The sequence below is a fragment of the Sander lucioperca genome, chromosome 22 (genome assembly GCF_008315115.2).
Source record: "Sander lucioperca isolate FBNREF2018 chromosome 22, SLUC_FBN_1.2, whole genome shotgun sequence".
Taxonomy (NCBI): Eukaryota; Metazoa; Chordata; class Actinopteri; order Perciformes; family Percidae; genus Sander; species Sander lucioperca.
In genome coordinates this window covers 13,338,288-13,362,767 of record NC_050194.1, presented here as the reverse complement: position 1 = coordinate 13,362,767, position 24,480 = coordinate 13,338,288, and the positions used below count along the sequence as shown (strand labels likewise).

The 24,480-nt window shown below is 40.0% G+C and overlaps 3 protein-coding genes across 5 annotated transcripts in view; 1 reads left to right on the top strand and 2 right to left on the bottom strand.

Moving 5' to 3' along the window:
• Positions 1–5,928: 5,928 nt before the first annotated feature.
• Positions 5,929–12,922, top strand: LOC116061476 (synembryn-A). Of its 2 annotated transcripts, none has more exons than XM_031315705.2 (14): positions 5,929–6,189; positions 6,689–6,779; positions 6,870–6,917; positions 7,966–7,983; positions 8,098–8,187; positions 8,293–8,888; positions 9,135–9,270; positions 9,706–9,894; positions 10,016–10,110; positions 10,613–10,760; positions 11,131–11,226; positions 11,361–11,505; positions 11,946–12,225; positions 12,416–12,922. In XM_031315705.2, exons 2-14 carry the CDS (start codon positions 6,690–6,692, stop codon positions 12,555–12,557), a joined length of 2,073 nt encoding a protein of 690 aa, XP_031171565.1. In that variant the 5' UTR covers positions 5,929–6,189; position 6,689; the 3' UTR covers positions 12,558–12,922. The 2 variants fall into 2 exon arrangements, with proteins under 2 accessions (XP_031171565.1, XP_031171563.1); XM_031315703.2 differs by having other exon boundaries at positions 10,613–10,763.
• A 1,538-nt stretch (positions 12,923–14,460) lies between these two features.
• irf3 (interferon regulatory factor 3) lies at positions 14,461–21,152 on the bottom strand. Of its 2 annotated transcripts, none has more exons than XM_031315706.2 (11): positions 20,920–21,152; positions 19,922–20,088; positions 19,568–19,739; positions 18,021–18,094; positions 17,871–17,931; positions 17,654–17,722; positions 17,289–17,534; positions 16,952–17,042; positions 16,103–16,392; positions 15,876–15,994; positions 14,461–14,765 (listed from the first exon to the last, which is right to left on the bottom strand). In XM_031315706.2, the coding sequence occupies exons 2-11, from the start codon at positions 20,084–20,086 to the stop codon at positions 14,652–14,654; spliced, it is 1,401 nt and encodes a 466-aa protein (XP_031171566.1). In that variant the 5' UTR covers positions 20,087–20,088; positions 20,920–21,152; the 3' UTR covers positions 14,461–14,651. The 2 variants fall into 2 exon arrangements, with proteins under 2 accessions (XP_031171566.1, XP_031171567.1); XM_031315707.2 differs by having other exon boundaries at positions 14,462–14,765; positions 17,654–17,719.
• Positions 21,153–21,477: 325 nt separating this feature from the next.
• LOC116061475 (proline-rich protein 12-like) overlaps positions 21,478–24,480 on the bottom strand; it is a 19,379-nt gene continuing 16,376 nt past the window's right edge. The window contains exons 13-15 of the mRNA XM_031315702.2: positions 23,712–23,843; positions 23,140–23,235; positions 21,478–22,911 (exon numbers count right to left, since the gene is read on the bottom strand). Of these exons, the coding sequence (XP_031171562.1) occupies positions 22,777–22,911; positions 23,140–23,235; positions 23,712–23,843 (363 nt within the window). The 3' untranslated portion in view covers positions 21,478–22,776. The remainder of the gene's footprint in view (positions 22,912–23,139; positions 23,236–23,711; positions 23,844–24,480) is intronic.

Sequence of the window (24,480 nt, the reverse complement as noted above, 5' to 3'; positions counted from 1 at the left end):
ATACATGAAATAATAATAGAATAATACACAAGCAATATTTAAAATTTATACAAGACAAGACACATTTTGGCATCACTGTATCAGACAGGACAACTGAAGGTTGTCTGAAAATACAGTCAGGTCAGGATTTACAAAAAGCCTCAATCCCTACTCATCAAGGGAAGTAAAAGCTAGATTCAACATCAGAATATGCGTTTGTTCAGGAAATTAAAATTATAATGAAATATAGTGTTCTCAATGTCCCATGAAGAACATGTCCAAGAACATGGTCCAGGGCCCTCTGCTAATAAGCACCAAAGCTAATGATCCATGAAAGTACCGATGTAAGCAGCATTCATTTTAGGGCTGCAAGTAACGATTATTTTCAGGGTCAATCAATATGTTGATTTTTTTTTTTTCTCGATTAATTGATTAGTTGTTTGGTCTCTAAAATGTCAGAAAATGGTGAAAAATGTGAATCAGTGTTTCCCAAAAGCCAAAATGTCTTGTTTTGTCCACAACTCAAAGTTTACTGTCACAGAGGAGAGAAGAAACTAGATAATATTCACATTTAAGAGGCTGGGATCAGAGAATTTTGACTTTTGTCTTAAAAAATTACTCAAACCGACTAAACGATTATCAAAATAGTTGGCGATTAATTTAAGAGTTGACAACTAATCGCTTAAACGATTAATCGTTGCAGCTCTAATGTTTTCTTAAGGTTTATCCATGCATGCATAAACTGTAACTCCACACACTTGTTTATATTAAATATTTATTGTACAATGAATTTAAATATTGAAATAATATTTTAAAAAGTAATATGATTAAGCATTTTACACAGTATTAACACATCCACATTCTATGTGGTTAATAAGCATACATCCTTAATAAGTACCAGTCAGTTAGTCAGAACATAAACCGAGATATTTGGTTTTAAAAAGATGGAGACTAGGTTGAGAACTCTAGTTCCAAAATGCAATCATTCCTCTTGGCCCTATCTGCCATATCCCTGCGGGTCGTTGGCCTTTTTCGACTCATCTTTTCCATTTGTTTTGCTGATGTGGTATAAAGTGTTGGCCAGGTTGTGAACCTGGCATGTCCCGAGCTGGCATCCACGCTGAGGTGCACGTCGTGGACGTAACTTCCCTGCCATGCTGTGAATGATGAAAAAGAGAAAGAGGGGGACACATTAAAAGTTAATACATTAAAACATTGTATACATTTACAAAATAATGTCCGGTTTCTAAATACATCATAAACCTGCAATTTCGGTTTTGCAAACTGCCACAATTAGTAATGAAATAAACACTACAGAACTTATGCTGCACTGATCCTGCATCAGTAACCTACAGGATTACTCAGAAGGATGTGATGTGATATAAGAAAGCTTTCAACTATCCCTTGTACTGGTACTTCTGTAGTTTCTAATTGACAGCCACCCATGCTATAGTGTGAGTGTATATGTACCTGTGTTTCAGTGCCTCCAGGTCTAGATGTTTGTCTTCCGAAAGAAATGGGATGATCTTCAGGGCTTGAACATACTGCTCCTGTGTGTCCTCTGACTTTTTCACCCCTAAAGCATGGGCAGCGTCCCCTGAGAGGACAGTGTCTGACCTATGGGTCCATCAGAAAAAGGTATTTATTAATATACAGACATTTCATGAACCAAACAAACATATTTTCAATGATTTTATATATAGATAAATTAATATGTAGTCCTGTTTTTCCTTCTTTCTTTTCTCTTTTTTGAGGCAGAAATGTTATGATATCCCATTCATAGATTAGCCGACAGTAGGTGACACATCATTAGCTGTATATTTACTGATGTTTTTCACTGACCTATGTGTTGGTCTAAGTGGTGTGGCAGCACTCAAGGGCACAGTCAGCAGCAGCAGCACGGCTATCTCCATACCGCGCTGGCCTGTGGCAAATAAACCAGAAAGTGAGTAATACTTAGGAAAACATCCTGTCAAGTCAGTCAAGTCAGCTTTATTGTCAGATGTGCTATACATGCATGATATACAGCACAAATGAAATTTCAGTCCTCTCGGACCCACGGTGCAAAATGCAATAAAAAAATAAGTTTTCTATAAATAGAAAATACATAGAATAAACAATTAACAATTTAACATGACATAAAAATGAACAATCAACAAGACATAAAATAAGCAATCAACAATTTAACAAGACATAAAAATAAAGAATCAACTATCAACAAGACATACAATAAACAATCAACAATCACAATCAAGCCACTTAAGTATTTACATGACGAAATAAAATAGGATAAATAAAAAGTATTTAACAGGTGAGGTAGAGCTAAACCAGACTTATTCCAAACAAATGGTGTGTACAATTCAATGTTAACCATAATAATACACAGAGGATTTTGTGAAAAAAGAAATGTCAAGAAAGATAAGAATTATGAATAAGAGACCGGTTATAAAATAGCAGAAACATGAATGCAGGATGAAACTTACCGTCAAGAAAATCCCAAAACCTGCTGTAGTTTTTTGAGTTAACCATTCGTAGTCTCTTGTCGATTGCTGGATGCCCAAGTCTGTCACCCCTCTCCACTTGTGGTCCTTTATAGTGTGATGGCAGGGTGAGGGGGTGTGTCTGGAACATTCTCATTATTCAGACCAACTCCCACACTTGCAATTTAACAGTTATGGTGTCAGTTTTATTCCTGATTTACAGGAGCGGTGTGTGATACTAACATAAACAACCTTGAAACAACGTGTCCAAACACAACATCGTGCTTATATTTGAGGTGACCTTGTATACCTTCTGTGATGTTTACATCAATTCTTGTTGTTCACTCTTTGCTCCACCGACCCCCCTCATCCACATCCTCCTCCATCCCTCTACTCCTTCACTCCACTTGCTGCTGAGCAATTGTTCCAGAAATCATTCTTTCATTTCCATCACCTGCAGGAAGCCCGCAGAGCCCAAAATAACCCCAATTTTCCTCCTGGCTTTTCTTTATCGCCCCATTTTTCCTGTGCCTTTTTCCCTTGAGTCACTTTTGCCGTCACTGTGTTTATTCCTGAAATGTCCTTCACTCACATCAGCCCCTACATAGAGTGTTTCAAAAACAACTTCTTGATCTTACACCTTTCCTAAAAGATAATAAATCTGATTCAACTGATAATCTGATATCATTTTAGCATTCACAAATGGTAAAGCTTTATTAGCCCACTTATAAATGGTCACAGAAATAAGAATTGATGAACTTTTAAGGTTTGGCACATGGCCACATTCTATTATCTCTTCGGGAAATGATCCTGTAAATTCTTAATCTTTTAGTAATACAGTAAATCCATGGGGAGCCAGCGCTTGGTTTTCCAAGTTCCACACTCTCCCAGCCTCTCTCCTCTGTGAATCACAACTTCCCCTCTTGGGTCTATTGTGTACCTTTCCTGTTTTACCATCTGGGCAGGTTGTGTAGTCAATGTAGTGCACTGAGTCATCACTGAGTCTGCGTTAGCTGTGAAATGATAAAGCAGTCTTGGGGTTTCTCAAACAGTCAAGCAATGGTTTACACCAAGTGTTTTTAGTGAATTTCTCCTTAATTCCCATTAAAATGTTGCAAACTGCATGACAGCAGATATTGTTTGCCAACATAACATAGTTTCTCTGTACACTAGTTCTCGGTAAACTAGTTCCTGTACATCTGCTGCTGCTTAGCTTTGGGCAAATTGATGATTTTATGACAAATATATGAGCATTGTCAGGATTGGAGCAGGTTTGGACCCAAAAGCAGACAAGACAGCACCAAGGCAGGATACAGGAACTGAATAGCAAACTATTTATAATCCAAACAGAGGAACAAACTGCAAAACTAAAAGAACCTGAGAAGCAACACAGAGAATCACGACAAACAAACCGACAATTAACTCAAAGAACAGACAGATAAAAATGGAGCTACTCATGACACAAGACACCGCTTGAGTGAGCAGATGGGCAGGTAGACAGGAATAACCAGGGAAACACTGATTGGGTAACAAGACAACAAGGCCTGGGAACACAAAGGCAGGCTGAGGCTAGACACAAAACAGAAACAGGTGTAAAAGGGAAAGACATGCAGGGCAACAGAAACATAAGGAAACCAATGGCAAGCACAGACAAGTTAAAATAATACAATGAATGGAACAAGAAACATGAACAGCAAAGGCAACTAAAGACATATGGTCACAATGAGACAAAGTCTAAAGACCAATGGCTACAAAGCAGGGCCATGACCAACATCTTTTAAATATTTAAACCCAAATCAACATATACTTTAAAAGAAACTAAACTTTGTCACTAATAAAGGCTAAAACAATGAGTCAATTATTGGATAAGTCAAACAGACAATGAATCGGCAACTATTTAGAAGATTTATTAATTGCTAAAGTCATTTTTCAAGCAAATATTACAAACATTCCCTACTTTAATTTGATGACATCCCCTTGGGCTTTAGTACATTATGATGGGCATTAAGTTTTGACTATTTTCTGACATTTTGTAGTTTCAGCCCGACAATAATGTACACCAATAATAAAAACAAGTTGGAGCATGTTATTTCATCCCTCATGGAGAGTATCAGGATCACGTTCTGCTCCTTACAATGGAATTTAGAAGTAATTAGAATTACGTTTGTCAATTTATTAAAGATTGTCTCCAGACACTTTTAAGAAATATTAAAATACTCTGCTATAAATAGCAATTTGTGTCTGATACGGGATTTTTTGTTCAGATTTATTACAATCATATCTACTCCTCCTTCCTCATTGAAAATACCTTAATCTATGAATATGAAAATATTTTTTATTTACATTTACCAACACTACCTGATGATTAAAACAGATAGTTCCGGATTACATACGTCAGTGACAACAGCCATTTTTTTCTCACAGTTTTTTAGAGGTTGCAAAGGGTCATCAGTCTCTTGTAGCTCTGACTTGTTGATATCCTACATCTCAAGTGCCTAATTCGTCTTGAAGGAATATGCGTCTACTTCCTTGAGAGCACTTTGTCAAGACTGCTCTGACTTTTCTCCTTCTCTCGCTGACGTAGTGTGCATCCTGTTGTTGTAAACCTGCGACCACCAGCCGTTCACTTCAGCCTCCTCAGCCCTGTTTCCTCTACCTACTGGGCACAAGAGTGAGCATCCTGCCAGGAAAGACTGCCATTCACTCAAATGTCATCTTCTCCGAGTTCATCTTTCAGGGCACTTAAGACACTTTGTAACAAGTACAGTCTGTACAGTACACCGTGTTTGACAGTTGAAAGTAAGTTAGCCACACTGAAAACAAAAACAGATTTATTTCTTTTACGGCTGATTTCATGTAGACTGGTATCATCTATAGTTAAGTTTACTTTCAATGGAAACGTTTTATAATGCAAAATATTGATAATGTAAATATCCTGGTCAGACTTCAAGGTTGGATTGACTTAACCATAAAAATAGCCCCATCTTGTGGGACTAGACACAAACAACATTATAATACTCTACGCACAACATGGAATTCACTGTACTTTTTCTATTTACTATGATGAAAGGATTTTGGTAAATAAAAATACATACATTTTAAGCTGTAAGCTATCAGCTATAAATATTGATGTTAACTTCGTTGATTCTGCAGATGCATTTCTCAGCAAATTTGTTCTAGTTCAGTTTAGCCGTCAATCGCTCCAGTGAGGTTATGCAACAGACAGAGAGGCGTGATAAAAACAAAATGTTAATGGGTATTTCAATAATTCCCATGTTATTAAGAGATCTGAGTGAAAGAGTGTGTTAAAGCTGGACAGAGAGAGAGAGAGAGAGAGAGAGAGAGGGAGAGAGAGATGTGTATTACAAGTCTGGAAAACCTGGAGGTTAGAGGGTCAACCCTAAGAGATATAAGCTTCGAGTCCATTAGTGGATTATAATCATGGCTCCACATCGCTCTTGGATTAGAGAGAGAGAGAGAGAGAGAGAGAGATGCAGAGTTATGCTGAGTGCATGAGGGCAACTGGAAAACAAGTGAATTGAGCAAATTCAAAGGCAGAGTATTGTATACTGAGCTTACGTGGACTGAGAAACACCGGGAAGTGAGCTGAAGTAAAGTCGGAGCAGTGACAGCACTTTGGTGAATTAAGGTGATCTTGGCACACATACGGTATATTATCTTATAATATACTCATTTTACATCACCTGGCTGATTAAGTGAATTGCATAAGGTAAGTTTGGACAAACGTATGGATTTAAACTCTTGTAAGATGTCTTCAGTCTTTTGTTATGTGTGTATATTATACATGTCAGTACGGACAATTGTCATTTAAAACATACAGATTCAGCTTTCATTGGCCAGAAAGCATTTATCAGTGATTAAACAGATGTGGTTGCCGTGAAGAAAAGATGGTAGGATGAGTATTTAACTGAAAATCTGTCATTTCTGCTTGTTAATCTCACATTTATTGGTTTTTATTTCCACTTTTTGGGTGATTAACAGACCAAATGTACTGTAAATGATCTGTTTTGTTCACTATGTGTTTAATCAATGACTGTCACTCACCACCATCCTCATCATTATTGTTGTGTAACTTTAATTTTGTTATGGCCTGCGTGCGTGCGTGTGTGCGTGCGTGCGTGCATGCGTGCGTGCGTGCGTGCGTGCGTGCGTGTGTGTGTGTGTGTGTGTGTGTGTGTGTGTGTGTGTGTGTGTGCGCACATAAAAAGCATGGACGTGGACCTGGAGGGGATTATCCAGTGCATCAAGCAGGGAGATGAGAACGGTGTTCAGATACGGCTACAGGAGTTCAACAAAGAGGTACCAGCACACAGAAGCTATTCACACCTTCTTGGGTCTGGATGATACCCACAGCTCAGACCAGTATGTTGTCATCATTTCTCTCTACAGTATGCCCAGTGCTTCTTCTTTGATGCAGAGGAGAGGGACAGAAGGAAAGTAAGTTGGTTTATGCTGCTGCACCCGTTAACTAAAAGAAAGTGTCACATCCCATGTCCTATCTGTGTTCCTTCCACCTCACCTCTGCTTAACCCCCCTCATCTTCCTCCTCCATCTCTCCCCCCCCCACCCCCCCACCCCCCACACACACACACACACACACACACACACACTCTGTCTGTGATTAGTAATTGTGCTGTATCAGTTGTCCCTGATCCTCTCTCCTTGCATACTCAGACAGATTGAGCCCAGGCAGAGCGATTGAATAACCAACGTATGCATGTTAATCTATTCAGCACTTTCAGCTATGTCATTTGCAGCCATTCTATCTATCTATCTATCTATCTATCTATCTATCTATCTATCAATCTATCTATCTATCTATCTATCTATCTATCTATCTATCTACATCTAATTCATTACCTTTAATTAATATTTTTTATTAAAATGTAATTAAATTGTTTTATGTAAATCTAATAATTTAATTACATATTTAATTTAATTCCCTTTTAATTACATTTAATTTATAATTAAATTAAATTGTCTTAAATATGACTTGATTTCAGTTAACTTATTTTATTTTTAAACGTCAGGTTACATTTTAATTTGTTTTTATTACAGTAAGATAAATACATTTTAATAATTAATTATATTATTAATTGATTTGTAATTTACAATATGAATTTTTAATTTTATTTTTTGCTCTTTTAATCTATATCTATATGCATTGGTAAATATTTGATTTCAGATTCACTGACATAGGCTGCTCACCTGTCAATCACTGTAGAAATAGTGAATAAATTAAGTCAGAAACATGATGTCATCCATAGCAACGGGGTCAACCCCGCCCCCTTGTTTTAGTTAAGTAAGTTGTTTGTAGCTCTTAAGAAGAAACTTATTTGTGCCAGGAACTAATGGTTAAAACTCCTAATGGTTAAATACATCACTTTGTGTAATATGGCCCTTTATTTGGTGACACAAATATGCACTGATTTTCTCTTTCTTCTGCTGCGTTGCTCACTGAAATCGGATTGCCCACCTCCTAAAGCAAAGAAAACTAGAAGAGGTACAGGGCTTTCACTGTTTGGAAATAATGTTTAAGTATTGCTTTTGTTCGCATATGAGAGCCCCCATAATAAATTGTATTCAATCATATTTGTTCTTTGCCCTGGTGTACCAGTTCAGGAAGAATAAAGTGAGGGAATATACTAATTCTGACTCCGATTGTGATGAGTACGACCAGGAGGATCGAGGCCTCATCCTCAGACAGGTACCTGACACTGTCACTTTCTGCTTGCCCAGAGGTAGGCCTATTGTCTTTTTTTTGGTTGCAGAATGTTGTTAAACTAAATGTCTATTTTGTTCCTGTCCTCAGAACTTAACTGTTGTCCTGGTGAGGTTCATAAGAACAGGAGTTAAATGCCATCTGTTAAGAGTATCTCTACGCACCCTGAGAATCCTCTCCAGAGACAAAAAGGTCCTGGGCCCCTTGGTGACTGACAGCGCTCTCCTGACGCTGGCCAAACTAGCCGGGCTGAGCACAACTGAAGCAAGTGACGACTCCAGCGACCCCGACTCTGATTTCTACGATAACATCATCGCTTCTCTCGCTGAGGCCAAAGTGTTGCATTGTCGCACTGACCAGGACGAGGGTGAAGCCAATGACCAAAACAAAGAGTGCTCCGATGAGGACGCCAAGAGTGACATCAGCATCGCCAACAGCGGAGATCTGGACAGCATTAGCGGGTTTGGCAGCCACAGGCCCAGCATCAACGAAATGCACAGTAGCGGCATCCATCACAAGGTGCTGGAGAGAGGGAGGAAGGACCGCAGAGAGAGCAAGATGGAGGGGGAGGAAGAAGAAGACGGGGTGGTGTCAGGAGAGGAGGCGCAGAGAAAAGAGGCCATGAAGGTGTTGTGTAATGTGGTGTACAACAGCACCTGGGCGCAGGAGAGGTTCAGTGCTCTCAGGTGGGCTTCCTCACAACAATCCCAAAATACTGCTAAACATAGCTGTTGACTTTGTAATTACATTACTGGGTCCGTTTTGCTGTTTTCTCCCTGCATATACTGGTCAAATGTAGACAGTCCTAAATCACTGTGTATGGCTAATCTCAGTGACACTATTATTCTCATTTGTCAAAATAACATTCAGTTGGCTTTTGTACAAATCAGCATACTTCCAGACAGCCAACCTCTTGTTCTTTTCTCCATCAGACTCATGTGTGGCCTCAGAGAGCGTCTATCCTCTGGTGTCAGTGGCTCAGCTCCCTCCAGTGTTCACTTCTATGAACTACGCCTCATGTTCCTCATTACTGCGCTACGGCGAGAGCTCAGCACTCAGCTTCAACAGGTAACATAACCTCACTTACTACAGAGTTACTCTATTATATATGTAGTGAAGTTAATATAATGCTAGTTATGAGATGTGGTAGATCATGTAACAATCCCCTAAACTATGGGGCGCCATATGTAAAAATTCAAATACAATTTCATAGCGGATATATTTTGATTATTTAGTTCACTTTCCTCACATTTGAGACAGAAATGAGTGTAAACATGTTATATGCAATTGTCAACAATATGTTTATAAAAGTAAAATAAAAAGTTAAATGTTAAATCTAAATGTTGTTTTATACAAATTTCTGTCTTAAATGTGAGAAAGATTAGCTAAATGTGATGAAAGTGAGCTAAATAATCCAAATATATCAACTATAAAATTGTATCTGAATTGTATCTTTTCACTATCATGCCACCTTCAGTTCTCCACCTTGTGTTGCTCTTCCAGGAGGGAGGTGTGTCCATCTTCACAGCAGCTCTGGAGAGCTGCCTGGAGGTTGAGTGGAAGGAGCAGTACGAGTGTGTGCTAGACCCAGCAGCACCAGCCATCTCACTGGAAGCCTCTCAGCGTATCATAGAGATCCTCAAAATCCTCTTCAACATCACCTACAGCACCCACAGGCAGGAGCCAAGTGAGGTCAGCGACTATGAGGCCATAATAAACCAAATCAGCCATGAGGTGTAACGTCAGAAAATAGATTGTAACTTACTGTATATGGAGAGAGAAATGATCTGTACTGTGTTTTCTCCTCCCTCAGGATGACGCAGCTCTGTACCGACACCTGGTGGCGATCCTGCGTCTCTGCCTGCTGAAGAAGTGTCTGCTTCCGGACGACACTGATGAACTGCAGGGGTGAGCATGAACCAAAGTGAGCTTGGATAAGAGGGAAGTTGCAGTGACAATCATCATTAATAACAACGATGCAGATGCATTTAAAGTTGCTGCATTTTTCTCATTCTATCTCTGTTTAATTGTTAATTGTAATTAACTGTATTTCAGTTCATTTCAGTTTAATCATTTCACCCTTGTTTAATTCCATTTTATCTTGTTATCTTTATAAAACAATTTGATTTCTGTATCAGGGATAATTCCTCTAATGTTCTTGGCTCATTAATGTATATTTTACAAAAAGTTGGGCTGATAATAGCCTACATTCATGTCTCACTACATATTCTTTTGTAAAGACATTTTGTAATGTTTAATTCTGATCTCAGCTTGATTTGTAGTATGTGTTTGCATTTTTACCACTTCGTACCATATATCGTATTGATATATTAATCCATCATGCTGAACTGAACCCAATACTGCTCTCTGTTATCGACTCTCACTCTCTGTTCCTGTAATCTTGTCTCAGTCACACAGTCAACCTGTTGTCAGCGCTGCCTCTCCAGTGTCTCAATGTGCTGCTGATGGTGCCTCTGCAGCCCAACTCGAAGCAGTGCCAGGGGGTCAACATGGACTGCGTCCACACCCTGATGCTGTTCATGGAGAGACGCCTGGAGGTGGTGAGACAGAAAGTGATATTTGGAGAAGCGGTTGAATGCTAAAATAAAGAGTTTGCGCCTAAAAATGTTGAAAGTTTGGGTAACACTTTACAATAAGGTACACAAAAAATAGGTAGTTAATGATTAGTTACTGTTTTTGAAAGAGTAACAAATAATTAGTTACTGTTTTCCAGAAGGGTAGTTACTGTTGTTTGAAAGGGTAACGAATGATTAGTTACTCTTTCAAAAACAGTAACTAATCATTAACTACCTATTTTTTTGTGTACCTTATTGTAAAGTGTTACCAAAGTTTGAGTTAAGGAGAGCGACTGTTTGCTGATTGTGAAAAAAAACAACCTGAGGTGTTCCTTGTTTATTTGCTTCTCAGGGGGATAAGATGAAAGAGAAGCTGACACCAGTCCTCAATCTGCTGACAGAGAGCTGCAGAGGCCACAGAGAAACACGCCATTACATCAGGAAACATGTAATACCATTACCCCACAAGACATGACACCTCTGAGAAGGCTTTGTGCTTCTCACAATATTTGGATTTTAATGGAACTTGTAATTTTTCAAATGTTCAAAACAAGTGAAATGATAATGTTTCCTCGCCATTAGATCCTGCCTCCTCTGAGAGACGCATCACACAAGCCAGAGGAAGGCTCCACGGTGAAGAGTCGTCTGATCCGTCTCATGACTCACATGGATACAGACCTCAAACACTGCGCTGCTGACCTCATCTTCGTCCTCTGCAAGGAAAATGGTAAGATAACACATTATCACGGTTTTGAAACTTTGGGCTCTCCACTAGAATAAATTTCGGTGGTTTTAAGCAATTCTTGACTACACAACATGCATCAGTATGGAAGAGGATTAGGGCCACATGTGAAAAAAATGTATTGAGTTCTGAGTTTAAAGTCAGAATTCTGAGAAAAAAAGTCAGAATTCTGACTTTAATCTCAGAATTTTGACTTTATTCTCAAATTTATGACTGTAAACTCAGAACTCAAAAATATTCTTTCACATGTGGCCCTAATCCTCTTCCGTACATCAGTGATTCCCTGTGGTGTTAAACATGTAGTGTTTTTCTCATTTTCATAACTTATTTTCTGCACACACAAATAAATACCAAATACTGTATGTGCAAACAATGAATTGTTTTCATCACTGATCATTTTTGATCATCACTTTGACATCTTCCAGTGAGCCGCTTTGTCAAGTACACAGGCTATGGTAACGCAGCGGGCCTGCTGGCCACCAGGGGTCTGCTGGGCGGCCAGGGCTCCAGGATCGTCAGCTCTGACGCCCAGTACTCCAGTGACTCCGACTCGGACACTGAGGAGTACCGGCAGGTCAGAGATCGCATCAACCCGGTGACGGGGCGGGTGGAGGTGGAGCAGCCGGACCCCATGGAGGGCATGACAGAGGAGGAGAAGGACGTGGAGGCCCAGAGGCTCTTCATGCTCTTCAACAAGCTGTCCAGGTACCATACAGTACCTCTCATCAACAACTGTTCACTGAAGGTGTTAAAGATATAGGAGAGACTTAAACCCCTGACACGCCACACTAAGTGTCCAGTGCAGGCTGAGAGCAGACAAATATGTAATAAGTACAATAAGAACAATGTTAATTAATAAATTGTCCATATTTTTCAACTCTCATTTGTTCTGCAGAGACAACATTATCCAGCCGATGGGAGTGGATGCAGAGGGAAGGCTAGTCCCAATGTCAGGGATGAGGGAAGATTCCCTCACTGAGGAGGGGAAGTCTGGGTCAGAGGATGACGAAGAAGCAGAGGAAGGAGAGAAGAACTGACACATCCGACAACAGAGACCAATCCACTTATTCAATTTATTGATATTCTTTTGTAAATGTCACATTTCTAAAGTCTGACAGTGCATATATACATGTTGTAAATTAATGAAAATAAATTAAATGTAATGTATTGAAAAACATGAATACAGAGTGTAGTTCTCACCCAGACCCAGTCAGCCATTCTAAACTAAATAAACTCAAGAAAGGCAATAAAAAGCTCTTTTTTCATTTCTTCTTCTTTGGATTCCAACTAATAATATAGAGCAGGAATAAGGTCACACTGGTTTGAGTTGAATTGATAGTAGATCCTAATAAGGAACTGGTTTCAATATGGTCTAATATTTTAATAAAGTCTTGAACCTGTATATTTGTACTGATATTATGTGTATTATCATTCAGTTTCCTCTATAGGCTTCATCTGATACACACACTCATTGGTTAGCCGTGACCCTTCAGTAGATGAAATTAAAATCTTCAGAGCATATTTACTTGTTTTCTTCGAGTCTCTGGTGTGTTGCGGTACATAACTGTCTCAGATTGTGCTCAGGTGTGTGTGCATATTGTGCTAAAACTGTCTCATCAAAACATCTGCACTGTTAAATCAACTTATACTCCAGTTTGATTGTAGCTTTGACTAAACAGTTAAGTTTAAAGCTTTACTATTATTTCTGTTTATTGGAGGTTTTAGGTATTGTTACAGTATATTAATTTCATTGTACACACAGTATTTCAGATTTTATGAGTTTTATATTAAGCTAAGATTGTACTTCTTTATGTATTTCAGCACAAACATTATTAACAAGGGCAGAATGAGTAACAGGCCTGTTAAAAGAGTTAGTGTTTGTCTCTTGAGCTGAATGACAGCAGCACAGTATCTTAGAAAAGTGGGTTTAATTCTCAGAAACACTAGCACCAATAACATCACTGATGTAAAGAAAAGTTCCTGTCTGATGACTCTGATCATAGTCTCATTATTACATGTAAAAATACCAAAATTAATTTAAAATCACATATTTATGTTTAAAAATGGTACAAGCTGCACCTTTGTGCAGTACCAGCAAATCCAACACCAGAGCAGATATTAAAGGTCCCATGGCATGAAAATTTCACTTTGAGGTTTTTTAACATTAAAGTGAGTTCCCCTAGCCTGCCTATGGTCCCCCAGTGGCTAGAAATGGTGATAGATGTAAACCAAGCTCTGGGTATCCTGCTCTGCCTTTGAGAAAATGAAAGCTCAGATGGGCTGATCTGAATCTCCTCCTTATGACGTCATAAGGAGGAAGGTTACTTCCCCTTTCTCTGCTTTTCCCACCCAGAGAATTTGGCCCACCCATGAGAAAGAGAGAGACATCATGGCTTGAAAACAAGCAAAGCATGACAGTTGGTCAAGGCCACACCCCCACCCTCCACCTTGCCCCCCTCTCTCCTCCTCCATAGAGCTCAACAGTCCTGCCCCTCCTCCGAGAGACCTTGGGTTCCGGAACATAAATTTCCCATTCATTTCTCCCGTTGACGTCTGGAAAAATCTGTACATAAAGAGTTTTAGACCATGCCTTAGGCTAACCAGCTACGACGTGACTCATAAGCATACAACATATAATTTTGACTGAAAAAACGAACAGAAAATCAAAAAAAAAAGTCAAAAGGTACAAGACTGTGTACATAGTTTCATTATCGAGCGAAGGAACTACTCATCCCATAAACCAACGCGCACCACTGAATAAAGGAAGCTACGTTAGTTTAGCTAACAGCTAATTCGGTTAACCGCTAGCTGAGACAGCATGTAATAACTTTAAAAGACCCTCAAAGACACAGAAATGGCACATCCTAAGTAATGCTCATTGTGGGACTGGCTCTAGTGGCTGTAATTCTGCACCAAGGCTGAATTTCAGGAAAGCGACTTCAGATACAGTATTAGGGGACCACTAAGGCCTATATAAAAGCATCCAAAAAGCAGCATGTCATAGGACCTTTAATACCACCATTATTATTCTATTTGGTGTAGTAACATGATTATTTCTGAAATGTTCTTGTCAAGGTTAAGATTACAAAAAAAGTGTAAACAATGCCTTTCTTCAGGCTAAGCAAAGTGCATCAGTACATCTCCATCATCTCTTCGAGGGACATCTGCAGCTCCACAGACTGCAGGGAGGAGGCGCCGCCTTCAACCGCCAAATTATTCAGTAGCTCCATTGAAGTCAGGACCACCTGACACAGAAAAATAAAAAAACACGGAGCAGAAAGTCAGATGCAATTGTTATGACCCGGCTCTTAGGCCACAACAATTAGGAGGCATACCGTGATTAAGTTTTAAAATTAGTGTCACCAATTCAGTTTCTGACCAAATGTCTCCCCTTCAGTTCTTGAGTTACGGCGTTCAATTATGGCCAGAAACACGTTTTTACAGAACATTATGTCGTCACAGTGAAGTGAAATAGGACATTTGTGTGAAATGTTGTTAGAATTAGTGTATGCATTCTTGAGTTACAGCCAGAAATGTGTTTTGTGAGGTCACAGTGACCTTGACCTTTGGCCTCCAAAATCTAATCAGTTAAACTTTGAGTTTGAGTAGACGTTTGTGCAAAATTTGAAGAAATTCCCTCCAGGGGGTCCTGAGATATTGTGTTCACTAGAATTGGATGGACAGACCAAAAACATAGTGAAGAAACTAAAGCACCGTAACCAAACCAAACCAAACCAAACCAACAGATGAGAAAGGAGAGCTGAAACAGCAGCAACCAAGCAAGGCAGGCCGAGAGAGATCTGCTGCACTGCAGCCAGGCTTAAATAATCTGGTGCCGCCCAGGTGTTCCAGGTTAAACTAACGATGCCTCTGCAGAGTCAGCAGAGAGAATCACACAGCATACACAGGACAGCGGGGGGCGTCACACAATGACGAGAATGACAAGAGCGAGATGGCAAATTTGAGCTTGAGAGAAGCCATTTAATTTCAGAAAGCTGGTGTCAAGCTGTTTTCTTTAAAGTAACTTTTTCTATATGCTTTTTCATTTCTCAGCATGTGCTGCTCTGTAGAGGCTCGGGAGCAGAAAAACCTTTTACACCCGAGGGATCAGCTGTCACCACCGGCTTTGTTCTCTCCGTGCTATTAATCAATACTGAGACAAAATTGCCTCTTAGAAAGTGCTGCTGACTACAGCTCCATTGAGTGAGCAATTTAGGGTGTTTGATCACTCATGAAATTTGATAGAGGTATGTGCAGTAAGAAGAAAAAAGAAAAAAAAAGTCTAAAATACTGCTTTACGGTCTGTGAGAGCACAACACTTTCTGTGCATTTTAATAATTCAAAGGTACTCTCACCTCCACTGTTATGAGTTTCTTCTCCCAAGGCCTGTTGTCTGAGTCAGGCCACTTCTCACCGAGGCAGAAGAACAGGGAGCAGGGAGGGCACTTTCCCCCAGCAATGAAGTCCAATATGCCTAGAGGGAAAGAGCAATCAATCACTACATCATGCAAACATGCAGGATACAGCACATGTATTCATAGGTACGCTGACAAAAACCTACAGAATTATTCCTTTCACCCACCTCGCACAAAGTCCTTGAAGTGGTATATTGGTTGAGGCTCCAGTTTAGAAATCTCTTGTGGCTGCCTGCTCCTGTCAAACTTGGAGATGCTCCAAAATGCTTTGATTTCACCCCGTCGCTGGCCGTAGACCACATGGCCTGACACCCCCACGTCCAAACCATCGCCCAGCTTGTCCAGGATGCGTTGGGTCAGATTGGCTTGGGTACGATCCAGCATGGGTCCAGGGCTTGGCAGAGAGACCAGGGACAGGCCTGACTCGTGATCCAAAACTGTCCCCTTGAGTTCGGGCCTGATGTGAGAACATTTAGTCATTCGATTTTAAGTTGAAAGGCAGGTCATATAGCCCGGCAGAGCCCTGACAACATTAAAGGAACAGTTTGACATTTTGGGAAATACGATTTTGACTTTCTTCGGTTAGGGTTAGATGAAATTGATACCACTCTCTTATCTGTAAGGCAAATATGTAGCTACAGCCAGGAGACAGTTAGCTTACCTTAGCACAAAGACAGGAAACATGGTGAAACAGCTAGCCTGATGTTGGTGAGCTTTAAAAGAGCTGGTAAGCAGATTTTGTTACCTCTGGCCAGAGTCAGCCAGGCTAGCTGTTTCCCACTGTTTCCAGTCTTCATGCTAAGCTAAGCTAATAGGCTCCAGCTGCACACTTACTGTACGAACACAAGAGTGCTAACAATCTTCTCATCTCTCACTCTCGGCATGAAAGTAAATAATGTGTTTCCCGAAAGATCAAACTATTCCTTTAACTGTGACAGTCAATTTGAAGCCAAACTGGAGATACTGAACATTTGTTAGACACGTTCCCTTTGATGAAAGCTTTATTTCGATGTTACCTGTAGACTAAGCGGATTCCAACTTCATTCTGAACCTCCTGCTTGGACACCATCACCCCTCTGTAGTACACTAATATCCTGAATTGAGTCTCTATGGATTCAGAAAGAGGAGAAGCGTATGACAAAATGCGTTTAACGGCTCCACTCTTAACTGTATTCCTGTTTATATACGGTATTTCAATTGAAAATCATGACTGATATTATTCATATTGACAGGCCACATTGTTTTAATAGCCTTATTGAAAATATTAGATGTTGATATTTGGTGAATGATGTCATTTTTGAGTGTCTGTGTAAAATAAACATTTTCTTTTTATAGTAACATCCATCAACCTACTGAAATTATCTCCAAAACTGGTCTGGGTCATTGTATGTAGGAACTGCTCTGCCAGATGCCCATCATAGGCCCCTCCCATGGCTCCCTCCATTGGACGTGCCGGTTGCTCAGGCAACCCAGCTTCACCGACTGAACCCTCAAACATTACTGGATACTGCTGTTGCCCAGGCAACGCGTGTCCACCAATCACAACTGGGTTTTGGAGCTGTTGTTGCTCAGGAGGAGGCTCAAAGCCTGCGGTGCCCTCTGTGGAAAAGTTGGAGAAACTGAAAAACTGTTTCGAGGGAAAGTCCCTCTGATACTGTTGTTTTCTGCTCCCACTGCAGCAGGGTGGAGGAAATGATGAGCAGAGCTGATAAGTCTACCTGTTTCAGGGCCAATGTTCAGTCCCATTAGACACTCCTGGAGAATATCATGGTTGGCAGAGGATTCTGCTGGAAAATTTTGCTTAGTTTAGAAATATTCAGAAAAATGATTCCACATTCCTAGCTATCAAATTAATTGGCATTTCTTGAATATTAGGATAAATGCAGCTTCTGAGATACAAACATTCATGCCAGGAGATAATAAATAGTCCCTTACCTAAAAACACAGTGTTTTCTGGGAGATAGAGACGGTCATCAAAGGATGGGTTGACCTGGCTCTAAGATATCACAGACACAATCATATAATTACACAGCATTTACATTTTACTTCCTGTGTTCCTACAAACACACAAGCACAGTTGCTTACTTCTTGTGTAGGAAGGGGATAATCCTCAAACAAATCAGGGTCATCTTGGTCCTGGGATCCAGCAGAAGAGGTAGCTTTGAGAGTGAAAGCAAAATGCTTAGTTAGTTTAGTTGCAGCTTGCTATCTTTTAATCATTTACTCTCATCAGACGCATCTCTTTAATCTGATAATCCCCTTTACAAATGGGTATATTAGTATATTACTGTGACAAATCTCAACCACAGAAACATGAAATCCAGATATAAATGTATCTATTGAACCTCCCCAAGTTCTCTCACACTACACCGCTCCACCGCTCTCTTCACTGGTTACCAATTGCTGCCCGCATCCACTTCAAGACACTAGTACTTGCATACAGGGCCACTAATGGATCAGCCCAGCATACATCCAGGACATGGTCAAACCCTATACCCCAACCCGCCCACTCCGCTCTGCATCAGCCAACCTGCTTGCTGCCCCCTCACAGCGATGGACAACTAATCACTCAACGAAATCCCGACTGTTTGCTGTCCTGGCTCCCAAATGGTGGAATGACCTCCCTGTTGACATCAGGATGGCCGAAAGCCTACGCATCTTCTGCTGAATGTTAAAAACACATCTCTTCCGACTACACTTCGGATAAACATAATGAAGGAAAAGAAGAGAAAAAAAAAAGAAAAAAAATAATATATATATATATATATATATATATATATATATAGGGCTGGGCGATATGGAGAAAATCAAATATCACGATATTTTTGACCAAATACCTCGATATCGATACCGCAACGATATTGTAGTGTTGACTATTGGTGCTTTCACAAAATATTTACACAATGAGATTTTTGATAAATAATCATCAGTAATGTGGATATAATGACTAAGTGGGTAAAGGCAAATAATAGAACAGCTAGAACAGTCTGGTAAGTTCAGAAAATGACACAACTTTACTGTAACGCAGCCTTTAAAACCAGGAAAAGACAACACTTATGCCATATTACGATAAAATATTGATATATTGCCCAGCTCTATATATATATATATATATATATATTATATATATATATATATATTATATATATATATATATATATATATATATATATATATATATATATATATATTTCTTGAAGCTGCACTTTCACGTCTCTTTGTAGTTTTGCTTATTTAAAGCTAATGTACTTGCACTTACTACTTGTTGTCTGGAGTTTGCACCTTCAGGGTTGAAAGCACTTAATTGGAAGTCGCTTTGGATAAAAGCGGGAGCTAAATGGCACGTAATGTAATGTAATGTAATGTAATGTAATGCACGATAGAAAGTAATGTGGGGTGATCAAATATGTGCCGTATGTGGCCACACTGACAGAAAGGCATTCTATCATTTTCAAATCCATTTAATGCCAGGTGCCAGTGAATACATGTCACATACACATCTCATTACATTTTTGTGGTAGTAGGTGATCTTTAGTACAGTTCATCAGAGGTAATAGTTTAACTTGCCTGGTATATACTAGAAATAAAGGACCAAATGGTGATTGTCTACAAGCGCCCTGGTGGATCCTCACCTCCTGATGGTGACTCAGCCGGCCAGCGAAACACTTTATGGGGGTTAGCAGCGTCATTCTTGTTGTCAGAGACCATTTTGAAGCCTTTGGCTCGGAGGGCGCTGCGGAAGTTCCTCTTCCAGACTGAGGGGTCTCCATGAGCCCGGCCATTGCCACTCACTTCTGCCCAGGCCTACAGGGAAGACACAGGTTGAAGACAGGAAGCAATACACTATATGAACAGACTAAGATCCCATATATGTGATTACTTAATAATAATAATAATAATAATACATTTTTCATTGACAAATCAATCCCAAAGTGCTACTTTCTACAATACTGCCACTGATATTTGTAATGATGACTGTTCATTACCTTAAAGATGAGGATGTCAGTGTCAGAGGAGTCCTGTCTTAAAGCATGTTTCCATGGGATGGCGAACTCTGTCTGCTCCAGGTCTGTCCAGTGGACACCGGGATACCTTCCGCTGTTAATCTTGGTCCGCAGCCACGGGATGAGCAGTGGTTTAGAATGAGACATTTCTGCAGGAGCAAGAAAAACTTTTATGTCAACAGTGTCACCATGCAGGGCTGCATTTGGCATCCCTGATCATCAGTAACATGATTCCCAGATCTTCATCATTGAATAATGTTGGTGGAAGACTTACTCACATGCTTTATTTCAATAAAAGTAGCAGAGCCAGGCTTGACGTAATTATTCATATGTATTTATTATAGGTTTATATTAATTGATAGAATACGAAGCAACTTAACCGCTGCATGTTTACACGAACTGTTCATTAAAATGTAGAAAATATATTTCTAATGCATGTACAATTTCTTAAAATGAGGGTTTACTCCTTCTGTCTTTTCCCACTCCCTGCATTATAGAAGGTATAAGCAAAATAAGCAACACACAACATCCTGAATTCTGCAGTATTATGGTACAGCTGGACAAATCTGCTTATTTTAGCAATTTCTGAATTGCAAGAAAGAGGAAGCAGCTAGGCGAAGGTGAGGCCAGGTGCGGTTCAGCACTCAATACCCCAAATACTCGATAGTAATTTAATAGGCCTACTTAACGTGTGGTTTAAAGTAAAAGTTAACGAGCATAGTGCACAATCAAAACGTCTGAAACTGAATACAGCATAGCACAGTAGGCCTATATATTGAGTAGCCTTTACTTCTAGAATGAAATATTCGCGTGTGATCATGTGTGACAGAAGAGCTAGAAAAACAACAGCTGAGGAGTTACATAGGCCTATTTGTTCACGGGTTTAATGGTTGTCAACAACTTCACAAGATAACATTTAAAGTCACGTTAAATGTGTCAACAGCACTGACAGCTCTGATAAAAAAAAACAACTCTCCTACCTTTAGCCGGTGCGTGTTGCGTTCAAGTGAAGTCGTTTTCAGGGGGAAGAAAAGTCAGAAATATGATGCAGGATGATGGCTGTAACTAAGAACTGAAGGTGGGTGTCATTCAATCCAAGCTGCTAATTCCTTAAATACCGTCAGGAGTCCGGCTGCTTTCTGTTCTGAGGGGTTTCTCGGGAAACTCTCGAGTCAGTTTCGTTTTCCAGATGTGACGTCAGCGAGAGTTTCGTAATCCCGCTAGATCCCGCTAGGTGGGGTCAAAGACACGATCACACGACACGTGTATATTTCTATGCTTATGAGGACCCTTAATAACATAATGCATCCAGTAGGCTCTTTATACCTAAATGTCTCGTACTTAGCTAAAAAAAATAAATAAAAATAAAAACATGAAATGGTCAGTGTTTATTTGCTGGAGGTCTCAAGTTTCCACATAAATTTGTGCAAATTGAAACTGAACCCAAGTTGTGATGTGACAAATCCTGTTAGTAGGTAGGGTGCATGTCTTAAAACTTTAGTGCGAGTACACAGAACGCGCACGCGCACACACACACATTGTTCTTTGCAGATTTTATTTGTTTCTCAAATACAGGAGTTAATGTACAGAAGGACAAAGAATTTCATCAAGAACTGTACAATATTTACACACCTTTTTTCCTTTTTTTATGGAAAATTAGATTGTTTTCAAAATAAGTCATAGTATGCACAAACATCAAATGATAAAATGAAATGACTATTTCCTCTTTAAATATTACTTATTTATACTCCTTCCTCCCACATGGGAAATGGATAGTTTACTTCTTTTTCTTTGCACCTGCATGACTGATGATTGAACTGAAGCACAACAATGTTAAGTTTCAAATAGATTCTCCCCATTCTCTTCTTTTTTTCTTTTCTTACCTTTTCCCCTGTTATTTTACACCCACTGTATTTGATACAATATTTCTGTCTCGTCGTCTGTTCTTTTGTATAGAGGGAAAGACGGCTTGGATATGTGGGTTACGACTGTATACTGATCCTGTGGAAAATAAAAAGTTTTTTTTTTTTTTTTAAATGTTAGGGCAGCAACCCAGCGCTTGTGAGAGTTTAAGTTAAAAACCTCCTCATATAAATAATAAAAATGTGTTTATATATTATCACACAGCTGACTGGTGCTGCCCTTCACATAGCGCAGGAGAGAGAGAGAGAGAGAGAGAGAGAGAGAGAGAGAGAGAGAGCACGTTTATAAACACATTTTATGTTTCTATCCATGTTCACGCTGCTCACGGCACACTCTACACGCAGTTTAAAAAGCATTCCCACCCTCTTCCACTCTTTTCAAAAGCCAACAGCTGATGTTAGTCTTCAAAAAAATAATTTATGTAAAAACTAAGTGGTAATAGTTTCTCTTTTCAACTATTGTCTTCATGACGCACAGTTTACAAGATCTCAGAGGCTCCTCCGTTGACTTGGCGTGACGGCTCCTCCTCTTTGTCCTTCCGGTTTGCGTCGCTCCCTTTTCACCAACGGTCAATTCCCTCTTGACCCCGCCAGTGACCCCTGCTCCGGTGGGGTCCCCCCTTCTCACAAAGTAAGACAATTCTTTAGTCTGTGATAAACAACAAGAAAAAGAACAGACGCCAGTGTCCGAGGTCACATCAACAGACCCCCTTAGGTTCGTCAAGGGCCTTAAAAATTCATCCTCAGATCTTTAAGATTCTGAGAGGGTCAGAGGGCTGTACAGTAGGATCCATTTCTTTCTGTTTTTGTATCTTCATTTTGATTAGTTTTTTAAATTTTTTTTTTTAAATCCTTTTGCGTCAATCCATTGTATCTCTCTCTCTCTCTCTCTCTCTCTCTATTTTTGTGATGGACTCAGGCTTTGGTGCTGAGCGTGAGCAGCTCGATGAAGGAGCTGAAGAGAGTGTCCAGCCAGCTCTGGTTGGCCATGCACTGCTGCACCACTTCCTCTTGGCCCGGGTCCTCAGCTGCCTGCTCAATGGTGTTGGTCTGGAAAAGTGCGACGGAAACAGACAATTGTGACGCCAAGTCTTAGACTACACAAAGCCAGCATGCATATGCTTTCTTTTTCGCCTATAAAATGTGTGCTTTACCGCACAGTATATTTGAGGAGTTATATTGAGCATGTTTGTAGTGACAGCTTACAACTCCAAAATTACAAAATCTTGACAAAAGATGACTGGAGCGCATACCAATACCAGAAATATGCTTGCTTACCTCTTTCTTGCACTGTAAGAAGGTGTGGTATTTATAGTGATGCAGGGAGTGGAAGAGACTGTAGATCCGATACGTCTCCGATGACAGTTTAAGGTCCTAGAAATAAATAAAGGAAATCAGATTAAGATCAATTTTAACAAATTAAATAAAAACAGAAAAATATAAAGCTGCAGCAAATTATTATTCTCACAGTTCCATGTAAGAAAGAGTGAAAGAGGAAACTCGCAGCAGGTGTTAGAGGGGAAGCTGCTACTGTTTCTCAGTGATCCATCGTCACTCGCCCTTCACTGCAGAGCTTTTTACTGTAATGGTAAATTTTGCAGATGCTGCCTTGGTTTCAGTGTCACCCAGAAACCAGAAGAAAAAAAAAAAAATCACCTGGTTATAGGCTAAAAATCTCCTACTAGGATCCATAGAGGTCCCGTTAGTGTATGAATATTTGATGAATGACCTAAGGATATTCCTTAGTGGAGGCATATTTTTTTGACCATAACAGTTTCTTTAAAATACATTGCAAAATCTATTAAGGATTTACAGACACTCCTAACCCTCTAAACACTCGTCACACCTACCTGTGGTTTAGGCAGGGACTTTTTGACTCTGTTGAGGGTCTTGCGGTTGTAAGCATCCCCGCTTAGCCGCACTCTCACCACTCCTGAGTCCAGGGGGTCTACAATGATCTGGGGGTAAGCATGCAGGATCTCCTGTCAGGGGAGAGACATAAGAAAAGGTCAGAGACGGACAACAAGATATCTTAAGAGATTTTTGTACTTGAGATTTTTCAAACGATCATTTAGTATATACAATGAGATGAAATGAAGGAACAAAAAAAAAAAAAAAAAAACCCGCTAAAGGCTCTGACACCAACCCGATTATCGGCCGTCGGACAGTCGGTCTTCTGCAAGAAGAAGCCCGAGAGCTATCAACATCAGTATCTTCTTATTACTAGCCATCGTATTTTCTTCCGTTCAGCGAGTAATGACAACAACGATCCTTCTCGACTACTATGAAAACAATGACTGACGACAGCGTGCTCTGCGTTTACTAGGTCGAGAGAGATGTTCGTCATTTCCGGTTTTCATTTTTTTGGGCGACAATACAGATTAGCGCCGCCTGCTGTTATGGAGACGTATTACGTCTCGCGCACGCGCAGAACGTACGCTCAAGTCGCCGTCGCTTCGGTGTGTTCCGAGGCACTTTTTTGAGAGACGGGAGCCGACTGATCAGTCCGACTGCCTTTTCTGCCGATGGTCGGCCGCCGGGGTGGTGTGTCAGAGCCTTAGGAAAGCAGCAGATTCTTTTTTTATTTTCTTTTATTACATTTTTGTATGATAGATGACT

Bases quoted from the DNA above. Each gene is read 5' to 3' on its own strand.
- LOC116061476 (XM_031315703.2), top strand. From the start codon at position 6,690: ATGGACGTGGACCTGGAGGGGATTATCCAGTGCATCAAGCAGGGAGAT. The intron at 8,188-8,292 runs GTACCTGACACT...TCCTGTCCTCAG, and splicing joins GAGGCCTCATCCTCAGACAG to AACTTAACTGTTGTCCTGGT. The intron at 11,227-11,360 runs GTAATACCATTA...CCTCGCCATTAG, and splicing joins GCCATTACATCAGGAAACAT to ATCCTGCCTCCTCTGAGAGA.
- irf3 (XM_031315706.2), bottom strand. From the start codon at position 20,086: ATGTCTCATTCTAAACCACTGCTCATCCCGTGGCTGCGGACCAAGATT. The intron at 17,932-18,020 runs GTAAGCAACTGT...GTGATATCTTAG, and splicing joins ATCCCCTTCCTACACAAGAA to AGCCAGGTCAACCCATCCTT. The intron at 16,393-16,951 runs GTAACATCGAAA...TTCTCACATCAG, and splicing joins GGAATCCGCTTAGTCTACAG to GCCCGAACTCAAGGGGACAG.